The 27272-nt window shown below is 35.6% G+C and overlaps 1 protein-coding gene across 1 annotated transcript; it reads right to left on the reverse strand.

Annotated features, from left to right (window-relative positions):
• LOC120538951 (gamma-glutamyl hydrolase) lies at positions 1–26100 on the reverse strand. The gene is made up of 9 exons (XM_039768590.1): positions 25903–26100; positions 21538–21652; positions 20227–20277; positions 19227–19311; positions 12912–13050; positions 6830–6936; positions 3235–3328; positions 1355–1492; positions 1–581 (listed from the first exon to the last, which is right to left on the reverse strand). The coding sequence occupies exons 1-9, from the start codon at positions 25982–25984 to the stop codon at positions 463–465; spliced, it is 930 nt and encodes a 309-aa protein (XP_039624524.1). The 5' UTR covers positions 25985–26100; the 3' UTR covers positions 1–462.
• Between the last annotated feature and the right edge of the window lie 1172 nt (positions 26101–27272).

The following is a 27272-nucleotide window of genomic DNA, read 5'->3' on the forward strand; positions in this document are numbered from 1 at the left end:
TTATTTATAGCATCTGTTTATTTAAATAAAACCTATAGAAGATTTTTTAATACACCTCTTAAAACATTATGTGCAAAACTATATTCAGAATAATTTGAAATCTGTACACATGTGGAGCATTTTCTTTTTAAAAACTCTTACAGTGAGTAGTAAAAGTTAAAATTACTTTAATGAAGTAGAGCAAAATAAAATTATATCTACACCAGTACAGTTCTATAAAAGGTGCCTGGTAAGCCACTTCACAACCAGAAGATATGTATAAATTCATTATTCTCCCACCTCTGTAAGGAAGATTATGAATAAAAAATCATTATACAAAGACATTGATGTTTATAAGATTTTCATAGTCACATTGCTACACATTTGTGCTCCTTTTCAGCTAGATGCCTCTATTCTTTATCAACACAATCCCAGATTCTCTGCAATATAATGGGTGAGTAGGACTTAAAGTTACTCAACATTCTAGAAGAAATATATTTGAGTGTAGAAGGAGAAATTCCCAACATACATTGGAATGTACTTAAAAATGAGAGCTGCCTCTTCAGCTTTAGGATCTGAGAAACGATGAAAATTCTTTCTAGCTGCAAGAAGAAAAATGAAAGAGCAGTATTAAGGATCTGGACACTTGTCTCCACTAATGCTATAGAATTATAAGAAAAGCTGATAGAAAGTACCATCTTGTTCTGGTTACATGTTAAAATGCTTTTATTTCCTTCTCGTCCTGTAGATTATGAATACTGTATATGCTGTCATTACTGTATAAAATACTCACATTTAACTAACTTCATTAGCCTTAAAGCAAACAAACTGAATTGAAATTCTGAGTAAAGATTAACTATACAAATAAAGCACCAAATGTTGAACAGTATTTGTTACTAAGTGAAAAAATGCAGTTCTGTCTGCAAGTGAACTTTATAAATGCATGGTGTATGAGGCCCAAATGATTACTTTAAACATCAGCTAGCTAAAGGACCCTTGTATACTGTAATTAGACCAATAGACCCCTCTGCTACCCCTTAGTTTATATTGTTAAACTTTTGTTAGAATGTGTTACTTTGGTCTCTCTTGATTACAGTAGATAATTTAAATATGTAAAGTATTCCAGGTAGCACTGAAGAAATTTCAGCTCAGTAACAGGAAAAAGCTTTAACCCACAGAGTCTTGAAAAACATCAACATAAATGCCTTTGAAATTCTCTTACTCCTGATCTTTCCTACAGATTTGTTCCTTTTTTCTTTATTGAGTAAAATGTCAAAGCTCATGAAAAGAACACTTGGAAGTCTTCACTTCTCTCCCTCTACTGCAAGGTGTAATGCTTCCTTTTCTGAATCCAATTTTCAAATTATTACATTACCTTCATTTATAAAAAAATCTGCAAGAAGATGAGCAACCCAAATAGCATTTGGGGAGTGAGGGAAGGCAAGTTCTGCATTCCATTGAAAGGCACTGACTTCTGGATGCCACTGGACTCCATAGAAAGGATACTTCTTCCCTAAAGACAAAATTGATCAACATTGTACAATTTGATGCTATGCCTCAATACAAAAAAAGCCAAGAAAGACATTTTCAAATGGTGTACATCAACATACATTTTAAGCACAATTTGATGTAATTGCCAGATAATGCATAGTACTCTTGTAATGTTCCCAACATCAAAATGTGTCGAACAGACCAAACAATTAACATACTGTAGATGCTTATTATGCTAGAAAATAAATTAATGAAAGGGTTGATACATAAAAGGTAAGCAAGGTACCAAAGTAATAAGGAGAAATATCCTCCTCTTCTTCTCTTTTTGGGCCTCCCTAGCAGGCCTGGTCTATGTCTATCCAGTTGGTAACTCGTCCACTTAACCACTCACAAAAGTTCCACAGGAGATAACATTAGCTTTTTCCTCTTTTCTCCTCTCTCTTACTCACTTTAAGTCCTGTCCACACATTTCCTCCTACCTATCAAATGTTTGCTCCAACTCATTTTCCAGGCTCACACTTGGTAAGGTAGTGGTGTTTATTTGGATTCATATTCTGTTCTAGAACTACTTTTAGAGTAATCCTTAAAACAGGATTGTGCAGCAGAGATAGAGGCTCTCAAGACTATCTTCTGGTAACCTATGCTACCATTATTTCATTGACCGCCCTATTTATTTAAAGGTACATGCACCATAACTATCTTCAACTTCTTCTTTTCCTTATAAAAGGAAACAAGGTTGCTATGTGTTGCCATCTGGCAATTTGTACATGGTGAGGGGGGAAGCTTTGTGCCAGGTTTCCACTTAGTCCTGCTGACCATCTTTTCCATCATCAGTGTGAGTTTTTTTTTCCAAGATGCGTCTGGTGATGTCTGTTGCCTCTCTTCCCTATTTCCTGTGCTCCTATCATCCTGCCTATATGTGCAACCCATCACAGTATAAACAGTAGGACAACTGGGGGGCATCTCAGACAATCAAACCTTAGAAACAACTTCACCAGCTACTGTCTCAGGTTCAAATACTGTTAAATTTAAAGGCTATTTCTGCTTACACCACACAAAATACAATTCTGTTTCTTTTCTTCTCCACTCCTTCCTAGGCCAATGTTGTCCCTCTTCTCTCCCAACTACAACTTACCTGGATAAGAGCAGTTCCCTTTCAAACTGAGCTCAGAAGTACTTCTGGTGCAACAAGATTGCTACCTAGAGGCACTTCCTGGTTAGATGGAACTTCCCTAAAACAGCGTAGCATTATCCTGGCAGCTAACCCTTATGGCGCACAATTACTCCAACAGAGCCACCCGTCAGGACTACAGCTTCCACGCTGCACTGCAGGTGTACAAGTAGTGGGTCTACCAAAGGGATGCTGCCACCCAACATACTGGGGGAACACATTTCCTCAGAAGGCAGTCTCCCTCTGCCCTTCCACTATGGCAGCCTGCTGACTGCAAAAGGGAATATCACTTATGCTAGCTGGGACGTCCAATTATTCATTTCATCCATTTCTTCTCAGGACCTCCTGGCCAGCTGGAATGCAATCCACCCTTGTCTCTCATCAATTTATCAAATAAAATCATATTCATGGATATAAAGAAGTGTGCTAAACTAAGGTTGTAACTTACATTCATTAATCAGATCATGGTACAGTATTTATAATTGCAACATGCACTTAAACTACAGTTGTAACAAAATCTATATATAGAGTTTAGTTGCCGATGTATTTTTATTTGAGCAACAAAAGTTCAAAGTTTTAAAAGAAATAAATACCTTCCATGACTGAAACGAACTCCACTCCATTCATGGCCACATTTGTAGCGAGATCCGAAAAAAAATTTACCAACTTCTTATTTTGAAAAAAGACCTTTGGATTAGAAGAATTATGACAGTTACAAAATAGTAATTAGAAACATATTGCTTTTTTGCACAAATTAATCTTTATTCATCCATTTTCTAAGCACCTTACTGAGGATCATATGAATTTATTCCAATAGTACAGGGTCCTGGGTGAAAACCAAACATATACAGATGCCAATAAATTGAAGGGCACACTTACTGACTTTAGGCTGATTTAGAGTTGCCAGTTAACCTAACACACACACACACACACATATGCACACACACATATCTGTGGCATGTGGGAGGAAAACAGAGCCATCTCACATATAAAGGGTTAATTATTTAAAAACCATAAGACAGAATCTTGAATGTAAATTGAGCATTCACAAGAGCAGTTGTTTTCTTATAACTGTGATCATCATTTACAAGTTTTTAAAAAAAAAATCCTTCACTTTAAAAATATGAGATTTAACTGGTAAATTTAAACATTGCATATGTAGTACTAGGGTATTGTACCGTGTTACCCATTATGGATATACAGTAGTGAGAAGTCAAGCAAAATTATACCTTTTATTGGCTAACTAAAAGGTTTACAATATGCAAGCTTTCAAGGCAACTCAGGCCCCTTCTTCAGACAACATGTACCTGAAGAAGGGGCCTGAGTTGCCTTGAAAGTTTGCATATTGTAATCTTGTTAGTTAGCCAATAAAAGGTATAATTTTGCTTGACTTCTCACTACAACATTCATCCATCCATTTTCCAACCCACTGAATCCAAACACAGGGTTCTGCTGGAGCCAATCCCAGCCAACACAGGGCACAAGGCAGGAACCAATCCTGGGCAGGGTGCCAACCCACCGCAGGACACACACAAACACACACTAGGGCCAATTTGGAATCACCAATCTACCTAACTGGCATGTCTTTGGACTGTGGGAGGAAACCGGAGTGCCCGGAGAAAAACAACGCAGACACGGGGAGAACATGCAAACTCCACGCAGGTAGGACACGGGAAGCGAACCTAACTTCGAGGCAGCAGCGCCACCGTGCCGCCCTCACTACAACATTTGCTATGAAAAGTTAAAATTTGTTATAATGTCAAAGCATTGAAACAAAACAAAATTACATGTACCTTGTCATTGAAAAACCTTTTCAATTTTAAAAATTGATTATTCTTAAAGCAGAAATTTTCATGAATAAAAATACCACTTAATTAGAAAGTTACACAAAAAGGAATCTTGAATCTATCAAATAAGAAAATCAGAAGTTCTTACAGTGCTTACTTAAGTTGATTAACTTTATCCAAAGTGTTTCCTATATTTTCTAATAGGAACTCTAGGCCTAAGCATCGATATTCAGAAATCATTTGCTCAGATCAGATGGTGAAAGATCATCACTGAAGAAATTACTTAAGTGGTCAAACTTTCTAAAAATGGTGAAGGTATTGATTATCTAGAACTGAATTCCTTAGAGGTCACCTCCCACATTTAATGAAAATCCTTAGGAAGTTAGGCATGTTATTATATACTAAGATGCACTATTGGGACTTCTTTATAGTAACAGCAACACGTCTGCATAATGCTGTGAGTGTGACAGCCAAGTCAGAACTTTTCATTCTTTTGAATTGCCTTGCTTTATAATCATTTAAATGTGTGTTGTGACCAACATGTGTGTGTGTATTTCTTTATTTATCTATCTATTTATGAATTTATTTGTTTAAAGAACTTCTGTAATGAGCCAAATTCTTCCTTAGGAAACAAATCTATCTATCTATCTATCTATCTATCTATCTATCTATCTATCTATCTATCTATCTATCTATCTATCTATCTATCTATCTATCTATCTATCTATCTATCTATTTTTCTGCTCCAAATATCAAATGAAGATGGGGCACTATTGCATCATGGTGCATTAACAAATACTCACAAAAATGTACTTAACAGGAGCATCTTTGAGATGTGAAAACCAGATAAATGCATCTGAGCAAAATTTCCACTTTTCCACAACTGATACTAGATCCCTGGAGCTATCCAACAGTGGTGCTAATAGCTGTGCCACTCTACAATGAGTGTACACTTTTCAAATAAGTCATTTCTGAATCTTTACAGAACAAAATGAGGAGGCATCCCTGTTCTTGGCGTTCAAAAAAATTTTATAGACAAATGATACTATTTATAGTCGCGCGGGGGGCGCGAGATGTTTTCTTCTTCCTAGGGGGGGACAGAAAATAATTGAGAAGCACTGCTTTAACCCGACGTTGTGCAGTCAGAGGATGAACCCAGTAGCGGCGATTTTTTCTCTCCCTACGTCGCCGTATTACGAGATTAATATCTAACATAGCAAAATGGTCCATATTGAAAGGAGGCACCTCAAATAAAACGACAAGGGCTTTCATATCCAGTTCCCGACATTGCCTCCACAGGTTAACACACAAACTACAATTTGGGCTGCAGGCTGGCGTTAGACAGAGACAAACGAACGCCGGTGTAGAAGTCAATCGATCGCCACCACAAAATGCAACATAAACGTCTAGGACTTTCAGAGCAAGTTCGTTTATCCAAAAACTTAACGCCCGTGTGAACAAGGCCTTAGAGTTGCAAATCTTTAACTTGGCACATGTATTTTCAATTTTGGTAAGAGACTGGTGCAAATAGTGTCCAAAAAGCTTGATAGGAAACATGATTGCCTATGAAAGAAATGTAAAGAACAAAGGGATAGAATGGGAACTGAATTTAGGAAACCAAGGAGAAAATACACTGTAGCACAGAAGTAATTTGATGCATAATCTAAACAGTCATAATCAATAGTCGTACAAGTCAAATACAAACTCCTTTTGAGAAGTAGGTTAATAATACACTGTTATGAAACAAGAAGGATTAACATTAATAAAACAGTGGTTCAATGTAACTAAAACAAGATGATTAGTTGTGATGACTTATTTGTAACATGTTCTAGATGTGAAATCAGCTAAAATGTTGTTAGTATAGGTAACACTTTCCAGGAAGCTGAATTAAAGTAAAAATTTATAAAGTGAAAGGTAATTCACTTCTAGACAATTTCAGGACAAAATGTTTAAAAAAAAAAAAAAAAGGTTCAAGTTGTTATTATGGCTCAAACTCTAGGATAAGAGATACCTGTATGTGATTTTTAAAATATGGGAATGTAAATGAATTACTGTTATCAAGGAGGTGATATATGTTTTTCCATAACTAACTAAGCAGTCAACCAATTTTTACAAACCGTTAATCCTTTACCTGAATAACATCTAAATCTAAATTCATACTCTTAATTTAAAAGGTTAAAGCCCTCTCATATCTTTGGTAGTCATTGCTTTTGACAAATTTAAAACATTTCATTGTAAGTTGTTACAATGCAAATTGGACACATTAAAGCAATATCCAAAATATTTACTGTGCTGCTTCTTTCTTCAGAAATGCAGTTTCTTTGAACAATACAGAACAAAGGAATTTCCTTTCAGTATCTTGTTTCTTCATTGTCCACTGGGCTCTACTGGAAAGACTTGCCTGTTTTGAGATGCCATAGTGATGGAAGTTTCCCGTCAGGGGCTCCTGGGACAAAGCCTTCATCAACTCTGGTGTAAAGTTTCTAAACATACGACTGATATAAGCCGCTGGAGCAAACAAAGAAAAAATCAAAGGTCAGGGATATTGAAACCATTTTTTAATGTTCACCAACAGCTAGCTTCTTGTCAATGTTACAAATCACAATATAAGCCTAATAAACATTTCTTAGATACTGCTACTGACTTGACATAATTTATCTCCATTTTAAACCTGCATCTGCTACTACAATATAAATTCATCACATGACTCTATAAACAGAGGCAGGTTAAAATAGAACATTAACTGGAAACAAAATGCATTGACAGCTCAACATTAGAACACTAACTGTAAAAAAATGCACTGATACATCTATTTATACTACTCAGTTAACTTTTCATGTAATGTTAATATTTTCTTAATAATCTCCAAAAAAAACACCTAACTGTTGTGTGAAATAAATATATCTAGACATTTAACACATATGAAGCAAAGTAAAACATAAAGTTCAATTTCACAAAATTTGAAGCACCTTAAAAAAGCAAAATAAGAAGCAAACATCAGATAATACAAATAATAGTACAGGCGTCAAAAAATATTGAATATACAATTAAAAAAAAAACTTGTGAAATGAAAAAAAATATATTAAAATGTATATAGTATATATCAAGGTGAAGAAATAAAGACTTATATAAAATCTCTTTACCTTGATTTAAGTCAGAAAACAACTTTCTATTGCCATCTGCAGGCACCAAATAGAAACAACCACAACATGCACTACAGTCATAAATAAAGGTACTCAGCCTCGCTCCAGGGCCATTTGGGCTGCAGATTTTCCATGCAAGCACTCCCTTAATCGGTCTGATGTATGTGTTTAATTAATAAAGTTTATAGCTTTAATGAAGATATGTGTAGTCTGTGTAAAATAAAGATTTAAAGGACAGTGTGTATTGGTGGTAGCAATATCTATTCTGTCTCAAAGCACCAAAATCTTGGATTCAAATCCAATTTTGGGAAGCATCCATATGGATTTGAAACATTCTTTTCATATCTAAATTTTCCTCCTGAATATTCTAGATTTCTAACACACTCCAAAGACATGTGGGTTACACAGACTGACCACTTTACTGTGACCCTTTATGACTCAGTGTGTCCTACAATGGACTGCCTCCCCAGTTCAGGATAGGTTCTTGCCTTGGCACTCAGTGCTGTTAGGGTACGCTTGGTGCATCTGAGACAGTTTGTTAGAAAAAGTAAACTTACTTAAACAATCAAAGAAACATTAAATTTAATTTCACTCTGTACCATAAGACTGGACTTTTTTATTTCAGGACTGTAACAAGAAATAAGAGGCAGGAAACCACCCCTGTATGTATATCTATTAAGATGTAAGAAAAAGATCTGAACACATAGAGAAAAAGACCCAGTAAAAAGTGCATCATCCATGTAGAAACTGGCCAGTCTAAAAAATAAAATCCAACACCTTACAGTAATGACATAATAGATGCTACTGATTAGATGTATTTTACTTTAATTTCATTAGTATAAAATCAGAATTTTACATCAGATACATTTTTAGGACTTGCATTAGAGGCACTGCAGATTGCTCTTTATTTACAAATAATTGCAAAGAAGTCAGAAATTTTAAATCTTCAACTTTTTCAAAATATTTTCAGTGGTTTTATAAAAGTGAAATTATAAAAATAGTGTAACCCAATCCTGATAATGTAAAGGTAGTGTGTATTCATATTTCCTTAAACCTATTGTAAAGTTACAGTATGCAGCCTTATTATTAGAATGGCCCAGCAACAGTATTATTAACTGAAATTATTATTATGCAATAGAAAGAAATGTTCCATTGCCTTCCAGACAGCTTGCATTAGGATGTGAGAGAAATGCCCTCTCATCTCCTTTAAAATACTGGTGCAGTGCTTCTGTAATATAAGAGAAGAGTTCCAACTACTACTCTGTTAGAGTTTGCTTCTGTGAAATTTGTAACAAATTACATGACAACTTGTTCTTGTTTGTTAAATCAACATACATGCTAAAGCCAAAACAAAACTGTTGTTAATTCTGACAGGACTGTTTCCTTATCTGTTCACTCTGTACACCTCAGGCTATAAGTATAACACTGGGTCATGTCACTTGCAAAAAATCTGTGAAGATTCTGCACTGGCATTGTGTGGTATACCAGTACTGGATAAGTAACGGTAAACCCAAAATTAAAAATGGTATGCTACCAGCATTTCAGGATTTTCAGTACAGAATGTAAAAGTCAATTTTACTCTCTAACCTTCTCACTGACACTCGGTAGAGTTGCTGGGGAAACATGCTTTATACAACCATAAGTTTCAATGTGTTTGAGACTTCTTGAGGGACAACCCCACCTTTCCCATTGATTGATTCAATGTGTTAGAGACTACTTCATGGAGGAACCCCACCTTGCTTCAATGCAATGGGGACCTCCCATTGTTTTGATTCAATATCAAGACTTCCAAGGGTCTCCCTATTGCATCAACTCACACTGTATGCTATCTAGAGCAGTGGCATGCACCAGGGAGACAGAACCATTTGGTACTGGTACCGAGGTACAAATGTCGATACCAAATTCAAAATTTTATTACCAATCTAAAACTATTCTGAACTAATAGGTTGTACTGATAAATGTGATGAGACAGAGATTATGAGTCATGTAAAAAACTTTGATTTTTTTGATGCTGAAGAATTGTCTGCATCTTAAATACAGCAAAACCAGAGAACCAATTATTGACTTTTGCCACACCAAAGAGACCACATGTCTGTTCACTATTCAGTGAGTGGATGTGAAGGTGATGCACTGCCAGAAGAACTTGGGGATCCATATCAACGACAGGCTGGAATTGTCTTTTAACAAAAAGCAACTACTATTTACAAGAAAGGGCAGAGCAGACTCTTTTTGTAGGAGATTGCATTCCTTTAATTTGGGTGGTAACATCTTTCGCATACCCTATAACTCTGTGATGACCAGTGAGATTTTCTAAAGTGCTGGAATAGTAAAATCACTTCAAGAGTGGCGCACTGAATAAACAAGATGATTAGGAAGGCAGGCTCAGTTATGAGACACATACTTAACTCACTGGAGGTAGTAGCAAAGGAGAGAATGAACTATGCTGCATATCTTCTACCTGACAAACTCATGTTGAATACTTTCAATTAATTATTCATCAGAAGTGTGTAAAAAAACCTTTATACCAATGGCAATATGCATTTATAATGCCTCATTGTGAGTGTGACTGCTCTTTGCATGATTAGCAAAGTCTGGGCCTTCCTTATCTTTTCATCAATCTGGTGTATTTATTTTCATAATATGATATTAATTTATTTAACTACTGTAAAAAGCAAATTTAAATCTATCTATCTATCTATCTATCTATCTATCTATCTTTCTGCTCAAAAAATCAACTGAAGATGGGGCACTATTGCATCACAATAGGAGGTAATGCATACTTTTTTATTTCTGTCTTGCCACAGGTTGATGAATATGAAGGATAAGGGTAGTGTAACATGAAAATCCTGGGATATGGGGAGTTCACATAAGCATATACAAAAAGACTTTGTCCCTGACAAAACAAATAAAAATCAGGGTGAAAGTTGTCTAAGAATCCATGGATAATATTGTGATCCAGATTACAGACAGTGCATGGCTACTTGAAAAATCTGAGAGACATACTGAGAATAACCGTGCAAGAAATGAAGACTCTATCTCATGTCCAGGTTCTAGAGAGCTTTGTGTCAAATTATTTCATTAGAGTTGGCACAGCAGGAGTTTTAGAGATTTACTACCTTTAAATCGGGATTAAAGCTGTCATGGGCGTAGGGTAGGCTGGGGGTAACCTGGAGACCTGATCTAATTGAGGGATATTTAGACCTGCTTCCTAAGTACTCTTGTGGCTGCTGGTTTTTGTAGCAAATACTTTAGACATAAAGTCCTGCAGTTAACTGAATTGCTTACCCAGTTACATGACCTAGTCTTTGTTTACATGTGAAGTCTAAAATGCACAAAAGTATACACTTTACTTCTCTAAAAGAGGTATGCAGAAAACTAATACATTATCTTCCATTTTTCGTGTAATTTTAATTTCCTCATTTAGTTATTACCCTTTAATTGTTTTAGAAAAGGAAGTGAATTAATAATGGGAATCAGTAAATAATACCAATGTTTAAAGTCCAAACAAATTTCATTGTCACTGGGGGTGCTCTTTCTTTACTGAGCCATTTTCAAAAGCTAAAACAAATGACAGAACCAAAGTTTCATGAATACTTTTAGGAAATACTCTTTTTAGATAACATTTATACTTAAGACAATAAAGCAATAAAGCCTTTGTAGCTTAATATTTCTAGTTATATACTGGAAGGAAAACCATCCACACAGGGCACAAGGTAGGAAACAAACCCCACTGCAGGGCACACATACACATCAAGCACACACTAGGGCCAATTTAGGATCGCCAATGCGCCTGCATGCCTTTGGACTGTGGGAGGAAACCGGAGCACCTGGAGGAAACCCATGCAGACACAGGGAGAACATGCAAACTCCACGCAGGGAGGACCCAGGAAGTGAACCCGGGTCTCCTAACTGCGAGGCAGCAGCGCTACCCACTGTGCCATCGTGCCACCCCAGAAGGAAAACCAAGCTACCTAATTAAAAACAAACTATAAGAGTAAAAGTATAAAAGGCATCTTTACAGCAATAACCTGCCAATCTTAAGAGGTGATAGTTAAATGAAACATAGACTGTTTTAGCATATAGTAGATGTCTGATAAGCAAGTAAGCTACCTTCTTAGTTTCTTGGATACTATAAGTTTGCATAAGACAGACACATGCTTTCTCTTATTGTCTCATTTTGCAGTTATTATTTCAATTAGTATCAACACAGATAAGAAAATAACTCCAAAAAAGCAAGTGAAAAAGAGAACTATTGTGTGAACCCATAAAGGTGTTCTAGGCAAGGTCAGGGCCTAATTTCTGAAATGTTGTTTAGCCTTTTCATTTGGTCTGCAGTTTTTATGGAAGGGCAATGCTGGTCTTGCAATTTCAAGAACCAACCAAATGTCAGATTTAATATAAACAAAGTGGAAAGTTAAGGCTAGAGGCCTGCTGGTGACAAAATAAGTTAGTAATCAAGTTGCAGTTTAAAATTATATCCAAAATCAGGATATTACGGATACAGGGAAATACCCTATTAACTATTTCAGTAAAGGACCAGTGAATGATAGCAAGTACTGGGCTAAACTAAAAACTATACTCAGAGATAAGCATCAAGTTTAAAATTATGAATGAACAAAAAATTATCAAACAAGATCAGTCTGAATTTTATTTCCTTCCTTAATTGAACAACCTGAAAACAATATATTCATTTTTGCAGTTTCTTTGATTTTTATTTTTGCAAAATTCTTGCACGTACACTTTGAAAATGAAATTGCAAATGGTGTTATTTCATTTTATTTTTAATTTTTGCAGCATTCTTGAGTGTAGACTTTGAAAATGAAATTGCAAAACAGAGATTGCATTTTCATTTTATGATTTTAATGTTCATTTCCTTTTTGCAGAAAATACCTCCCATAAAAAGTGACACCTAAATTGCTAAATAAGTGAATAAATGGCTTCTCCTAACTATAGATCAGAAAATGTACAGGTGGATTGTGAATCAAGAAATAATTATCTGTTAGAGAGGAAAGGACTCTGAACTAAGTTTGGTGGAGGTGAGTAAGTAGATAAACCTTCTCAGACGTTAGACTGGCACACTGTAAACTGCACAAGGAACAAACAGATGTTTACTGTCTTCTTTGGTGTTAGAGACAAATTCCTCTTTTTTCATCCTTTGTGTGTGTGTGTTGATAGAAAAATAAGATATTCTGAAATACTGTAAATATATAAGTTGTTGGTATTTTTTTTTCAAACTCAAGGATGGCACAAGCAGATGATACTAAAACTGTAGGTGTTTTGTATTGCAAAACTGCTAAGGACTCTTAGTTTCTTTGGTATTATTATACTTTTCATCCTTACCTTGAGAAAAATTGAGAGGCACTGATTTGTTTTCCAATGGAGTATAAGTCAGTAGGTTTTCATCTGCTACAAGCACAGTCAAAAGTTGAAAACCAAGGCAAGTTCCCCAAATTGGGAAATAGTCCCCTTTGTCATTGGCCTGGGGAGCATAAGACAAATACAACCATTACCATTAGAAAATCAGGAAGTTACAGCAACCAGCTCCAACCTTCATCTAGAGTGACATTATAAACACACTGATCAATTAGATTAAATAGTCATTCAAATAGTCCTCCTGAAATGCACCAGGGCTTTACAACTATGGAGACCAATTGAATTAGATAACAAAGGTCAATAAGTTTAGCACTTTGAACTCAGATTCTAACAGTATACCACAGGGTATGAGCTTGTCCCCCATGAAGTCTGGCCCTTTCATCATTTCCACAGGAAAACTACTGAATTTAGAGTATTTTAACTTACCTACCAAACAGGCAATTTTACTTCTAAAATAATCTCTTTTGGCAAAATAAATAAAGCTTTTTATCACCTTCTGTCAAGCATTTTAAAAAAAAGTAATTCAACTTGCTTTCCATCCATCGTTAAGCAACAGCTTTCACAAATATATCTGGAGAATTCATATAATTCTAATGTTATCATTGATTTTGAATCTTCAGGATAAGAACATAATTAGGGAAATTAAGGAATCTAATTATGCAAGAAGTTCAATAAAACAACGGATTTGGTTTCATTAGACCAGATAACATGAAATCTTTCAAATGCTGCAGCTACCTAAAACCACCGAAGAGAAGCAGTGCTTTAATTAGTACTATCAGAGAAGATAATTAAAATAGGAATGTTAAAGCATTATTTACATGGGCTTAGTTGTGTTTAGCTATGATACTTTGGTACTTTTTTTCTGATTGACCTATAACACTGAAATCAGTTGAAATCAATAATTTCAGTTTTAGAGACCATCTACTCTAGAACTAGCAATGTACACAGTTTCAAGTATTAATTGTTTTGGTTCAATCAAGTAGGAGATAAAGAGGGCCTCTTGTCCCCAAGTCCCAAAGGGGACTTGTGGTATTTTTACAATAGCATAATGTCATTATATATCCTTCCAATGAACTGACACCAGTGCAGGGTTAGATCCTACCCTGTGCCTAAAACTATCCTGGTTCTTGAACTGGATGACGTAGGTTCGATTATGGATGGATGTAGTATTTATTACAATAGACCACACATGTATATCAATCAGTCTGTCAGCTATTTTCTAAACTGCTTAGTCCTAAACAGGGTTACAAGGGGTGCTGGAGCTGATCCCAGCTAGCATAGGGCACATGGCAGGAACAAACCCTAGACAGGGTGCCAGTTCAATGCATGGCGAACACATACACACACACTCACACACACCCCAAACACACATTAGGGCCAATGTAGCATAACCAATTTACATGTCTTTGGACTATGGGAGGAAACCGGAACACCTGGAGGAGACCCATACAGACAAGGGGAGAACATGTAACTCCACACAGGGAGGATCTAGAATGCAAACCCTGGTCTCCTTACTGGGAGGCAACAGCGCTACCACTGTGCCATTGTGCTGCTCACATATGTATATAAATATATTAATCTGTTATTATGAAAATAAGAAGTTTGACAAACAATGGGAGACTATTAAATCTATCAAGTTCATTTGGCTAGCTACTAGTCTGGCTATCCCAACATCTTCTACAGATGATTTTTAAAGGTGTCAAAAGTTCTGCTTCAATTACATCAGTTAGCAGTTTGTCCTAAAAGTGTCTTCTATTCATTGTCACAGGAAGCAACATACTTACTTACACTGCTTACAGCAGGCATACAGTATTTAGATATACCAATTATTCAAATGGACTGCAGTACAAAAGAGTTTTTTGAGGAATGAACATGGAAACTACTTACAAAGGTCCAACCAGTCAAGTTTAAAAAAAGTTTCAAACTTTCTGAAGCAGCCACATAATCTGTGTTTTGTAAATAAGTGCACTTTTGATCATCATAAGAGATACTATATCTAAGTAAAAATCATACATACTGTAAAGCCCAGTATCTGTGGACAGTGAGCCTAAACTAAATCTAAAATGTGTAACAGTTTAGCTTAACTTTATCTTTTTTAGAGTTTTGATGATATGTCAAATGAAGAAGGCTTGTACTATAAAAACACACTACAAGAGCAGAAAGATAAACACACAACACTGTAATTGAAAGTGCAAGTAACAACTCTTCATGACAGACATTGGTTCTCACACAATTGTATAATAATATTGACACGACCAACATTGTAAAGAAATTTCAGTCTAGTTTTCATGTCTGTCATAGCACCAAACTGTTCCTGTTAATGATATCAGTGATCTGTACTTTAATATGAACTTAAAGAAGCCTTTTCTTCTATGGTTACTCTGTACAAAGTAGGGGTGTTTGCTATACAGGTATTAAAAACGGGACTGTATTAGCAGTTCAGTACTTGTGGAACTGGAAGTAAATGGTAAGTTTAAAAGACAAAGCAGGGAGATGTGTTTGTGCAGTGCACTGGAGGAGACTGGAGTGAAATGCGGCAGTTTGTGGGCTATCAGATATTTGCCTTAGTACTCAGGTCCAAAAGCTGGTATCCGTACCAAAGTGGAAATTTTAGTACTATTCCAAAACTAGTACTAGTACTAGTCTGCATTAATGACATTACTGATGGATAAACCAAGATTTCCTACAATTAAATAGACAGAACTGAAGTACTAATTACTGTAACTAAACCACAGATGGAATTTTTCAGTCCCCAATTCAATGCTCTTATATACAAGGGACGTTCAAAAAGTTTCCGCACTTCTGTATTTTCATTGGAAACAGTGAAAGCATGAAGAGTAAGTAGTAATTGGTCGTGTCTGAGATTGTCATGTGATTGGGAAAATTGGATCACAAAGTTTTTTTTTCTACAAAGTTTGTTTTTGAAATTCTTAATAAATAATTGAAAAAAGTGCGTAAACTTTTTGAACGTCCCTCGTATCATAATCCAGTTAAAAATCTAAGATCCTTCCTTATGCCTGGAGACCCACATCAGTCAAGTAACTAGGTTTGCATTTTTTATTTTAAAAAACAATGTTACAACATTCAACATTTTCTTCATTTTGCAGACGCTAATAAATCAGGTTCATACTTCCATTTTCATTAAACTTAACTGTTATAACTCTCCTTTGCCTAGCCTGCCTAAGAATGCTCAGGGCAAATTTTAGTTAGTCCAGAATTCAGCAGCACATTTTCTTTCTAACTTCACAAAGAGAGAACATATTATTCTTGTTTTAAGATCTGTATTTTGGCTAAATTAAATATTGTTTTAAAAATCATTTAAATTTAGTTAATGGCCTTGCACTCTCTTACATTTTCAGTGTGCTCAAGAAATACATTCCTGATAGATTACTCTGATCCTCTGTCTTGCAACTTTTATTTGCCCCAAGGGTAAGAATGAAGACTTATGAGGAGGCTACTTATAGGTTTTATGGCCCTTGCTAGTGGAACAGGTTGCTCTAGCAACTGAGGCTATCACAATCTATGGTTACTTTTAAATGCAATCTTAAAACATATCTTTTTTAGTTTGGCCTTTATTTAATCTTTGTCTTAAGGTTTCTGTATTTAGTTTTATTATATTATTTATGGTTGCATCTCAGTTTCTACTTCTTGCCTTTTTTATGTAGCATTTTTCATGTAGAATGCAACATAAATAAAGACTGATTGAGACTGAGAAGAACTTAGCTTTTTCTAATTATTACTGTACCAATGACAACAAAATGAAAAACAGTCAATTTATAATTTATTACAATACTTCCACAAATTCCTTTTTATTGTTCAGAACTGTTACACTTCCATAAACTATATGATATTTAATACCAACTGCACTATTCTTAAATGCTTCTTTTTAACATTGCTACATTTCACATGACATTCTCTCTGTTTTCCCTTCCCTCCATTACATGTGAAATTTCCCTCTCGTGGTTCACTGTGGGAGTCTAAGTAACCTTAACTTATCCTTCTTGCACTCATAATTTAAGCATACTATCACTTGTCCTCTGTTCTATAAAAAGAAAGTACTTTGGAATTATGTTCAAATATGAAACGCGGAAAATACTGAATGAAAAATACTGCCAGAAACTGCAACAAAAAGTTTCAGTCTGGCAATAACAGAGAACCTCAGAATACCAACGTGTTAAGATAGGGGCTGCTAGGGGACTGACTACCCCATTACATGTGGTATGAGGAGATGAGTACTCTAGGGTTCAAAAGGAAGAGAAAGAAAGTGGCACTCAGAGAGCAAGCTCAGCATACTATTCTAGGATGTGAGAACCATGCAAACACCACAGATACTGTATATTACACCAACTTAGTACAAGAGATAAGCTATGGAATGCTGGTAAGAGGCAAACAAGGCCTACTGGCAGACAGGTACCATCACAGGGTCCCTACATACAGAATTTGGAAAAATATTTAAGTATGAGGCCAAGGCTGACTTGCAGGAGACCAGTACTTTTTTGCCAGCGTGTGCAGCACACAATCCCTGAAAGGGACAATTGAAAAAATGTTACCCTTTACCTGTTTGCTCCACTCAGTCCCATAACATACTGTTAGGTCAGCAGACATTACTAAACTTAATTTCAATGAGTGCAGCTGGCTATGTAAATGAATGACTACACTGAAACAATGTGACATACATGTGGGTACTTCTTTGAGTTCATCTCTACCAAGATGGACCGTGGCTCCCTGACACCACTAGATTATGTGAATAAGAACAATGATTAAACAGGGAACAAAATACAAATTCTAAGTCTCAAGAAAACTGTCAGTATATCCTTTCATAAATAAAAATAAGTCAAGGCATGTATGAACTGTGAACGCTGGCCCGGACACAGACAGACAGACATCGCTTTTGCACCCAACACACTTTTATTTGCAATATTTACAAGGTTTTACTTTAGTGCACTTCCCAGTGCCTTCTGCAGCGTTCCCCCAAATGTCCAGGCCTCACAGTCCTTGTGCCTTTTTCCTGGCCACCTCCAATCCTCTCTCCAGCTCTGTCCACTTCCACCCGACATCCACCAATGACTGGAGGGAGGCGGCCCCTTAAATAGGAACCCGGATGGGCTCCAGTTGCTTCCCAGCACTCAAAAGACACACCCAGTATGGCGAAAATGCTGGCTGCGCACCCGGAAGCCCTCCGGGTGTCCCCTGTCTTCTTCCCCTCAGCATTTCCTGGTGTGGCGGAAGTGCTGGGCTCCAGACTTCTACAGGCACCGGGGCGCCGCCTGGCAGTGGCCACGGGTCCCTACAGGGCTGGGCTTCCAAGCCCTTTACCCGAGGCCCTCAACATAACCAGGGCGGACGCCCCCTCGCGGTCTGGAGGAGGCACAAGCCCTCCTCCGGTCCTCCTGTGCGTCCCGGCCGGGCTCTAGCCCCGGCCGGATGCCACAGAACAAAGATGGTCAAATATTCTGGGAAACTCAGTCTGGCAGCTGACAGATCAGGCATGTATGGTATTCATGATCTCAATTCCCTTACCTAGCACTGTTATATATGTGAGCTACCAATCCTCACTGGATTGTTCTAATATACATGTATAAACAAGCACAAATGAATTTTTGTTATGATTAACCTGGAAATTTTCTTGGTTTACATTTTGAAGAGATTTCAGACTTGAAACAATTATTAACAAATTAAATACTTCAATAGATTTATCTTGTAATATGTTAATTAAATAACAGAATGTTTCTATACTCAGTTTAACCTTATTCTCTATTGTTTATTAACATATTATAGACAAAACTAGTTACTTTGTCTGCTTACTTTTTGTTATATACTGCTGTACTTTCATGAGTGCTGCACTCTACTACCATTATCATATAGTGGAGTCAACACACCATTTTTGCTACTTTCAACGTAAAGAGTACCAACATTTCTCAATGTTAAATCATAGTTTTACACCTGGATTAAGTAACATGAAATGCATTAAATGTCTGTATATACTACAACTAAAGTTTATTAATTTAAAAACATGGTTGTAACTGTACAAAACATTTTTTATTTACAATTATTATGACAAAACTATAGGAATGTCCTTCACTAAAAATGTTTATAAACTACAGTGTAAAGATACTATCTTGACCCAGGATTAGATGGAATGGAGAAGAGTTGTTTGCAGATGTTCAAAATTCCTAAACAGATCATTAACAGGTCCAAAATATGAATGGATTGATTATTGATGACAGTGATATTAATTTTGTTTACTTATATAGTATTCATTTAAATTATTAAATACTATACCTGCAATGCAAGTTTATAGAAAATGTTTGCTGCTTTGGCAAAATCTGAAGTTTGTAAGTTGACTGAACCACCAATTAGCATCAAACTGAAATAATAAGAAATGATAAAAAAAAAAAAAAAATCAACACCGTGCCAAATTTATACGTGATAAAATTTATACTAGCATACCAGCATGAGCTTGTACCTCAATTCATTTTTCAAAAAGGTATAAATTTGTTTGCATATTAAGATTCCACACGACATATAGCACAAGGAGAATCAATCTAATAAGACACAGGAGGCAAAATACGTAAAGTACCACTGCACAGCATTATTGAAATTCTTAGTAACTCACAGCTCTCTTACAGTTGTTTACAGGCACTCAATTATGAGGCACACTCACTCATAAACCCACCACTTCTCATACTGGGGCTATTTAAAATTCAAGAGAATTTCCATTCAGGTTTAAAAGGCTGCACTTCCAAATTAAAGAAATGCTTAAAAGAAGGAGAAATAAAGCTCAGAGCGATTTTTCAAATACAGAAAAACAGACAAGGAATCCATGATGTTCTCATGGACATTCACATGGGCTTGCTCCAGAATAACATTTGGAATTAACACAGCTTACAAAGGAATGTATTTTCATATATTCATTTTAAAATGATTACGTTTTCTACAATTTTTCTATGTATATTCTTTGCACATCTAACTGAAATACTATATTGTCAAATATACTTTGGGAATTCAGCAACACAATGATATTTTGTACTGACATACACTAGGTGGCAGCAAACAGACAGTAATGTACATGTACAGGCTTTTTTCACTCAGCCTTGTTATTTTCAAGTATAGATCAAATTAAACACTTCTTAAAAAATTGTCAGATAACAATAACCACAATATTCACAGTCTCTCTGAATATTTTTCAGAATTAAACACATTTGAGAAAAAATAGTCATCCAACTGAAAAATTCAAAATTACCAATATGCAAACAAATATATCAAATTGCACATCTCTTACCCATTAATGGAATTGAAAATTTCTTCATATTCCACATATGTCAAATTCAATCTGCAAGAAAATACAAAATTTTGTACAATAATAATGTTGACATTTTATAAAACTAGCACTTTTTTAACTTTCTAGTTATTTACTGTTAGTTATGGTTAGCAAATGCCTGAATGCACCATGCAGTCATTTATTCTCCTTGGAACAGTCAAGGAAATCAATACTGCATAATTAGACAACCTGTGGGGAAGCAACATCTTCATTAAAGATTTACAAATGCTCCCCTGGGTATCACTTCTTGACATTTTCTTTACCATTTAACCATTTAAGCAAAGGACAACTCCTGTTTTTTATTAAAATCTTAATTATAAAAGGAATATAAGCTTAATTATATTGCTGTTCTCAGATTTAGACTGTTTATCCAACAGTGTGTCTTTTACTTGATTAAGAAAATTACCAAAGATTGGTACCACATGAGGAGCAGAGGACTAGTTCTGTAAGAATTTTTACTCCCTTGTTAGTTAACAGTTAATTAAGCTGTAAAACATTAAAACTTCCTTTTCCAGGACTGAGTTACTGCATGTATCTACAAAAAATACATGAAATTTGACATTTTCCAGTTAGAGTAAGTTTGGCACATTAGCTGCTATCTTACAGTTTCAGTCGGTTTCTGAATGGAATCTGCTTGTTCAGTGTGTTTGTGTTTTTTCCCCTGAGAACACCAGTTTCCTTCCATGTCAGAAAATGTGCAGAACAGAATGATTGATAACTCAAACATTGGCTAAATATGAAGAAATATATTAAATACAACTGATTTTGCATCATTGGTTTATGGTTTTTCTGTGGAGGAAGCCCACACAAACATGGGGCGATCATGAAAACTCCATGTTGAATGCACCCATGTAGGTTTCAAATGCCCCATCCATATACGAAATGTTAAATGTAAATGTAAAAGACACTACCCTAGTAATACTGAAATCTGTGACATTTCTGCTTATATGAAAATACAACATTTCTGTCATTGATATGCAACTAATCAAGGGTGATGATGAATGGTGAACTCCACAAAACCAAAGGTAAGCATTCTCTTTATATTTAAATCATTAATTAAATTTATTAATCATATTGAGATTGTTCAACTAAGTTAATTTATTTTTTAGTTACAAAGTGACATTTATAACATTGGGTTGTGTTCTCTGGAGTTGAATCACTCACCATATATTTGGTTTTAAGAAAACATATATATCTTCATCAACTAGTAGCCTGTCTTCATCATGGTACGAATCCCAAAGTTTCACCAACAATAGCCTGTGTATTACTCACTTTATTGGAGCAACTCTGGACCCAGCTGATTCCACAAACTTTACATAGGAAGCTGGAATGTAGGCTTTTCCAAAGGGCTTCAAGTCATCATCTACCGTCTCCTGTGTCAAGATTCCTAAAAGAGGAACAGCAAATGAATTGTTCTGGGGATGTATTAATAGGAACTGTAGCACTTCTGAGAGATTTTGGGTTTTAAACCTATTCTCAAAGTGTAACATTTACATGGAGGACAGACTTTTGTCATATACATATGTCAGAGGCCATACAACTTTTCAAAAACAAAAGTTCAGTGTTACAGCAATAATGCTATTACAGTAGAACTAAATATGAAAGACAGGCTTGGATTTACTTCTACCTTTAATTTTTCTTTTGACCTTTCAGAGGGTTCGGTGTATGAATAATGATGAAGGCCAATGAATGCCCAAGACCAGAATGACACCTGCTGAGGCAGGGATGTGGATTTTTGTGGGATGTCAGAAGATGACTGTTCATGAAACAACTAACATAATTACAAAACAAAATGATCACTAAAAATTAAAAAATTAACAAAAACAGTATTATTAACAGAAATTACAAAATATATTACAAAAATTAACAAAAACAAAACATTACCTTTTTTTGAACATCTTACTATTCTTTCAGTTACATTTATGAGCTTCCTAAATTTTTTTTTACAAAAGTCAAAAAATACATATACATTTTAAAAAGCAACTTCCTCATCATATATGAGTATTTCCTCATCATAATTCCAAAACATTAGGTCAAAACATATCCTAAAAGAATGAAGCACAGCCAGAGCTAACCCGGTAAAGGATGCCATACTGGGTACATTGATGGTTACATTCATGCACATAAACCTAAACGGGACCACTTTAGAGTTGCCAGTTAACCTAACAGGCACATCTTTAGGATATGAGAGGAAAACCTGAGTTTTCCACACAGGGAGAATTTGTAAACACCACCTAGGCAGTGACACTAGACTCTGGAGCAATGAGGCAGCATATTTCAACAGACTAAATTAATAATGGCTAGACACACTCAAAACAGGTGTACACCAAGTACTGCAATGAGACCGTATCCTCTGGTCACAGTTTCCTGTTTGTACAATAAAAAATCGGGCTTCCTTTTACAAAAAGAGAGTATTTCAGATAACTGATTAAAAGCAAAGTTGTCCAGAAAAATGTGTAAAGCGTAAAAGCTGCAGAATAAAAGTTGATAATACATCTTGCAAAATAGAAAAAAATACTTTGAGCTTGTAATAATTTTCAGTTTTTGCTGCTTTGAATCTTTATCACAGACTGAAAAAATAGAAATCATTTGACATACAGTACTGTCAATTCACAATAAAAATATTAAACACATTTGGTCCTTCTGCCCAGTGATGAACAATCAAACCAAGATGTGGAAAAGGCTTTATGGTCCTATGAGGCTAAAAATAACTTTTAAGTCATGCTTTATACAAAGTACATAATACTGCCTCATGTTCCACCTAACACAGTCCTTCCAGCAAAACATGGTGTGGTAGTAGTAACACACTGTGGAAATACTTCTACCCAGTGGAGACTGGGGAACTTTTCAGTGTTATCTCAATTGTAAGGACAATGCAGAAAGCAAAGTAGAGGCAACTAGTGCAAGAAAATTAACTTCTGAATTCTAAAAATCTAAATCCTAGGTTAAAAAACTGCCTTTAGCAGGATGATCACAAGTACGCTGGAATGCCTGTGGTATAAAAGTGGGAATGTCCATAAGTGAAGCAGTTAAAGAAGATCTGAAAAAAAGTAACATCAACAATCTTGCCTTAATTTTCAGATATCTTGAAGAATGAATGAAAATGTATGCAAATTTCAGATACACATAACCAAAGAGAACTGTTATGTTAATATGAAGGGTCAAATAGTAATATGAGGGGTCAAAATATCTTTTTTATTGTTTTATTATTATCTGTTATTATTACCACGCTTATTTTAACTTCATCTGTTTGTTGTCTGGTACAAATCTTGTAATCGATATTCAATCCACTTCCTATTGTCCAAATTTTTCACACTTACTCACTTCCGATGACAATACATGAATCAATAATCAGTTTCACTAATTGATCAATTAATCCATGTTAATTAAGAAATGAAATTTTCGGATGTTTTTCAATAGTTCAATATTTCACCAATAGATGGCACTAGTAACAGATAAAAATAAAGAAAGTATTAAAATACTGTATTGATTACAAAATTATACTAAAACAAACCCAAGACTAAAAAGTTGAAAATAATATATATTAAAAAATACTTTTGAGAGACTTATTTTTTACTTTCAAGTACACTTTTTAACTTAATATAAGCTTGGTTTTTAAAAAGTATTTTTTTTATTTTTCTGGAAAATGTATCTGCTAACATACTACTAAGTTTCTCATTAAAACATAATTAGCATGTTAGGTTTAGGTAAAAAATATTTTTGTATGAAATGCTCCTCCATTCGTTCATTTTCAGATAGTCTTAATTAAACTGAAGGCTTTAAGCAGCTAAAGCATTAAGCACAAGAAAGAAAACAACACAGGACAGGATGGTATTGCTCTAACGACATACTCATGCATACTCATATTCATACTTGTGCAACTTAAAGTCACCTATGAACCTAAATCATACATTTTTTGTAAGTTTAAAGAAAAACAAGTGTATCTGAAGAAATATTTGTACAGATATAAAGAGATTTCCACACAAAAATGAGCAGCAGGCTCATTCCAGAGCACACTGGAGACAATTATACATCAAACAACCTAACAGCACTTATATCTTTGAAACCAATGCAAATTCTGGATTGGGTAGGATATGTCAGGTCAACATTGAGGGCAAAAATATGTTATTGCATTAATTTATATGTAATTTCTGTTCCTCAACATCAACATTTCTGTTAATACTTCTGAAATTATGTGGATTCCCTTCATCACATGAAACTGAGAAGAAAATAACTATGGCACATTCCATGGAGAACAAAGTGGTTACCACTTCCTCTATATGATAAGAAATGGGATTTCCATTAAAAACATAAACTGTGTTGGTCACACCTTATATATGCTATTGAAACGTTTATACAAATCTTACAAAAATCAACAATTGACTAGCCAATTGCACTTCAAAATTCAGCACAACAGACGCAACTTTGTATTTCCAGAGTGAGAAGTGTATAATTACAACTGCATAAAACAACTGCCAAACCTAAGCTCTCTGTAGCATTCTGAAACTTCATAGTTGACAATACAGGAAGGTGAAAAGGGGTTTCAGTATAAATTACATTTGTTGCTGACATGTTTCCTTCTACTTCACTTGGATTCTGGAATTATAATAAAGATGTAAGAATATTGAATGACTTGACATCTGTACAAGTTGTTTTATTCTTGTGAGATTCTAATTTGAAGTATTTCCTGAAAGCGAAAACTTGCACCTTTGTAATAGTCATACATGCTACTATGAGGCTAAATAAACTACAGTGTGTACTCAGCATTATCACTAGCCCGGCTCATGCCTGCATTTCAACAGATGCAGTTGAGATGTGCTCTGGCTCCTGCAATTCTTTATTTCAGAATGAATGGATGGTAACAACAGAACAGTTCTATTTGGCATAAATGTTTTTGAAGTTATCATGTTACCTTTTTTAACCTTGTTATTCACTGTTATTAAAGTTAATTATTTACAGTATGAATTAACCTGCTTTGCACTTGAACCACTTTACATTATTTTTTAACCTTTGAAATCCTGTATGCTGACACAGCATGGGAACCACATCCTAACCCATACTGTATTAAACGAAACTGAATTAGAGTCCCGTGAACGGACACATGTCCATCACGGTAAATTGCACAGAATGGCACGATTTAGAATGTAGCTGTGGTAGGAAATTGGGGTTGTCAAGAATAACCTAACGTTCAAACATAAACTAGAAAGCTGCAGCTGTTTAAATCGTTATGGGTTATCATAACGTATAGCTGTTTTTGCCCATAAGTGCTGTCCTCTCCTCTGCTCTGGGCCACATCTGCACTGATTCGTATGAAAGGAAACGGCGAACCACTGCAAGGTGAAGAGTTAAGACATTTAAATGTACCGTATACCTGATTAAATAAATCACAGCAGCCATACCACGTTCGATACACGAATTACGATCATTCTGGATAACACTACTCGCAGACGATACAGTGCAATTATCACGTTATTGCGGCAGAACGGTTAGGTTTGCTCAAGTTTTAAAAGGTTACATTTGTAAGTGTATAAGCTGAAATGCTACGCTCTTCTGACTCCAAACAGGCTATGCGAACACCACGCCGCCGACCAGGCTTATGATTGCAAAACCACGGCGCTGTTTCTCGACCTCACTCACCAATCACTGGGCGCGTATTGAGTGTCGCTGTGCCCGCGGCAGCTGCCACTAACGCCGCGAGCAGGACTCGACAGATGTACATGGCAGACTATCCGAAATTATCGGGAGGAGGTAAGGAATCAAAAAGGGAAGAAGAAGCTTCAACTGTATTTAAGATGCGTCAGTGAGTTAGGGAGGGACCATGACAAAAGGAAAAGCAGAAGCCGCCCTCACGTGACAAGCACAAATTAAAAGCGGCACGCAGAAGTCTGCACTCAAGGTACGGGTTGGGATTGGCTGTGTTCTTGTTTACTTAATTTCGCCTACATGCCAATACGTTTCCCGGCGAGGTGTGCCGTTTTATGGTCAGGAGGCAACAAGCACGTTTTCTAAATCCAGTGAGACACGGCCTGCGTGCAACTGATATCAAACAAGGCATTTTAAAGTGCTCGAGGCGCTTACAATGACGCAGTGTTGTCGCTGGAGAAAGTTGTTGATCCTTTACTAGGGTGACCAGATTTTTAAAGTCCCAAACGGGGACACTTCTGTAGCGTGGTAAACAGCACAGCAGCAAGAGCCCCGGCATTTACAGTAGAAGAGGCTTTACTGTTACTCTGGTTGGTACACAATCCACAATCAACCGTTTTATTGACCCACCTAGTCCTGTTCCTAAGTCGAGCTTTAAGTCTTTTTAAGTACAACTGTCTACCATACTACCTGGTAATTTATTTAATGGGCCTGTTGCTCAGTGTGAAGGAAAACTGCCACAGATACAGTATGTGTGAAGTTTGCCCTTATCAACTTTCTGTCTGTGTCGTTGTTGAGTTACTTAATTTAACGTAGTACCGAGATCCACTATACAGAAAAGTCCTTCCGTCTTTCTTCACAACTCATATCTTGCAGTCTTAGAATCAACTTAGTTGGTTTTCTCTGGACCTTCTGTAGTGCTGCTGTGTCTTTTTTGTAGTATGGAGATTTTCACACAGTACACATAACACCTTACTATATAACTTATTTATAATTGTAATAATATAAAAAAAAGCATAATTTAAGTATTTGGGCAATTTAAACTCATAAAAATTGTTCTCATTGTAAAGTTATTCTGATTTACATTCATGAACACAATAAAAAAACTATGTTTCCATAATGTCACATTTAAGTACAAAATTGAAAAGATTTTATGCTGCTGCCTTGCAGTAAGGAGAGCATGGGTTCATGTCCTGGGTCCACCCTGCATGGAGAGCACTTTGAATAGTGAGAAAAGTACTATATAAATGTAAAAAAAATATTATTATTATTATTATTGTTTGCATATTATTATTAATACACATTTGAAAGTTATATAATTTAGTATGTACTGTATACAGTTGTTTTAAATCAATATAAAATAT

Source organism: Polypterus senegalus, chromosome 11, assembly GCF_016835505.1.
Source record: "Polypterus senegalus isolate Bchr_013 chromosome 11, ASM1683550v1, whole genome shotgun sequence".
Classification (NCBI taxonomy): domain Eukaryota; kingdom Metazoa; phylum Chordata; class Cladistia; order Polypteriformes; family Polypteridae; genus Polypterus; species Polypterus senegalus.

Coding starts and splice junctions, on each gene's coding strand:
- LOC120538951 (XM_039768590.1), bottom strand. CDS start 25,984: ATGTACATCTGTCGAGTCCTGCTCGCGGCGTTAGTGGCAGCTGCCGCG. Junction 21,653..25,902: donor CAATACGCGCCCAGTGATTG/GTGAGTGAGGTC, acceptor TTCCTCTTTTAG/GAATCTTGACACAGGAGACG. Junction 13,051..19,226: donor TCTATAAACTTGCATTGCAG/GTATAGTATTTA, acceptor TATGCTCCCCAG/GCCAATGACAAAGGGGACTA.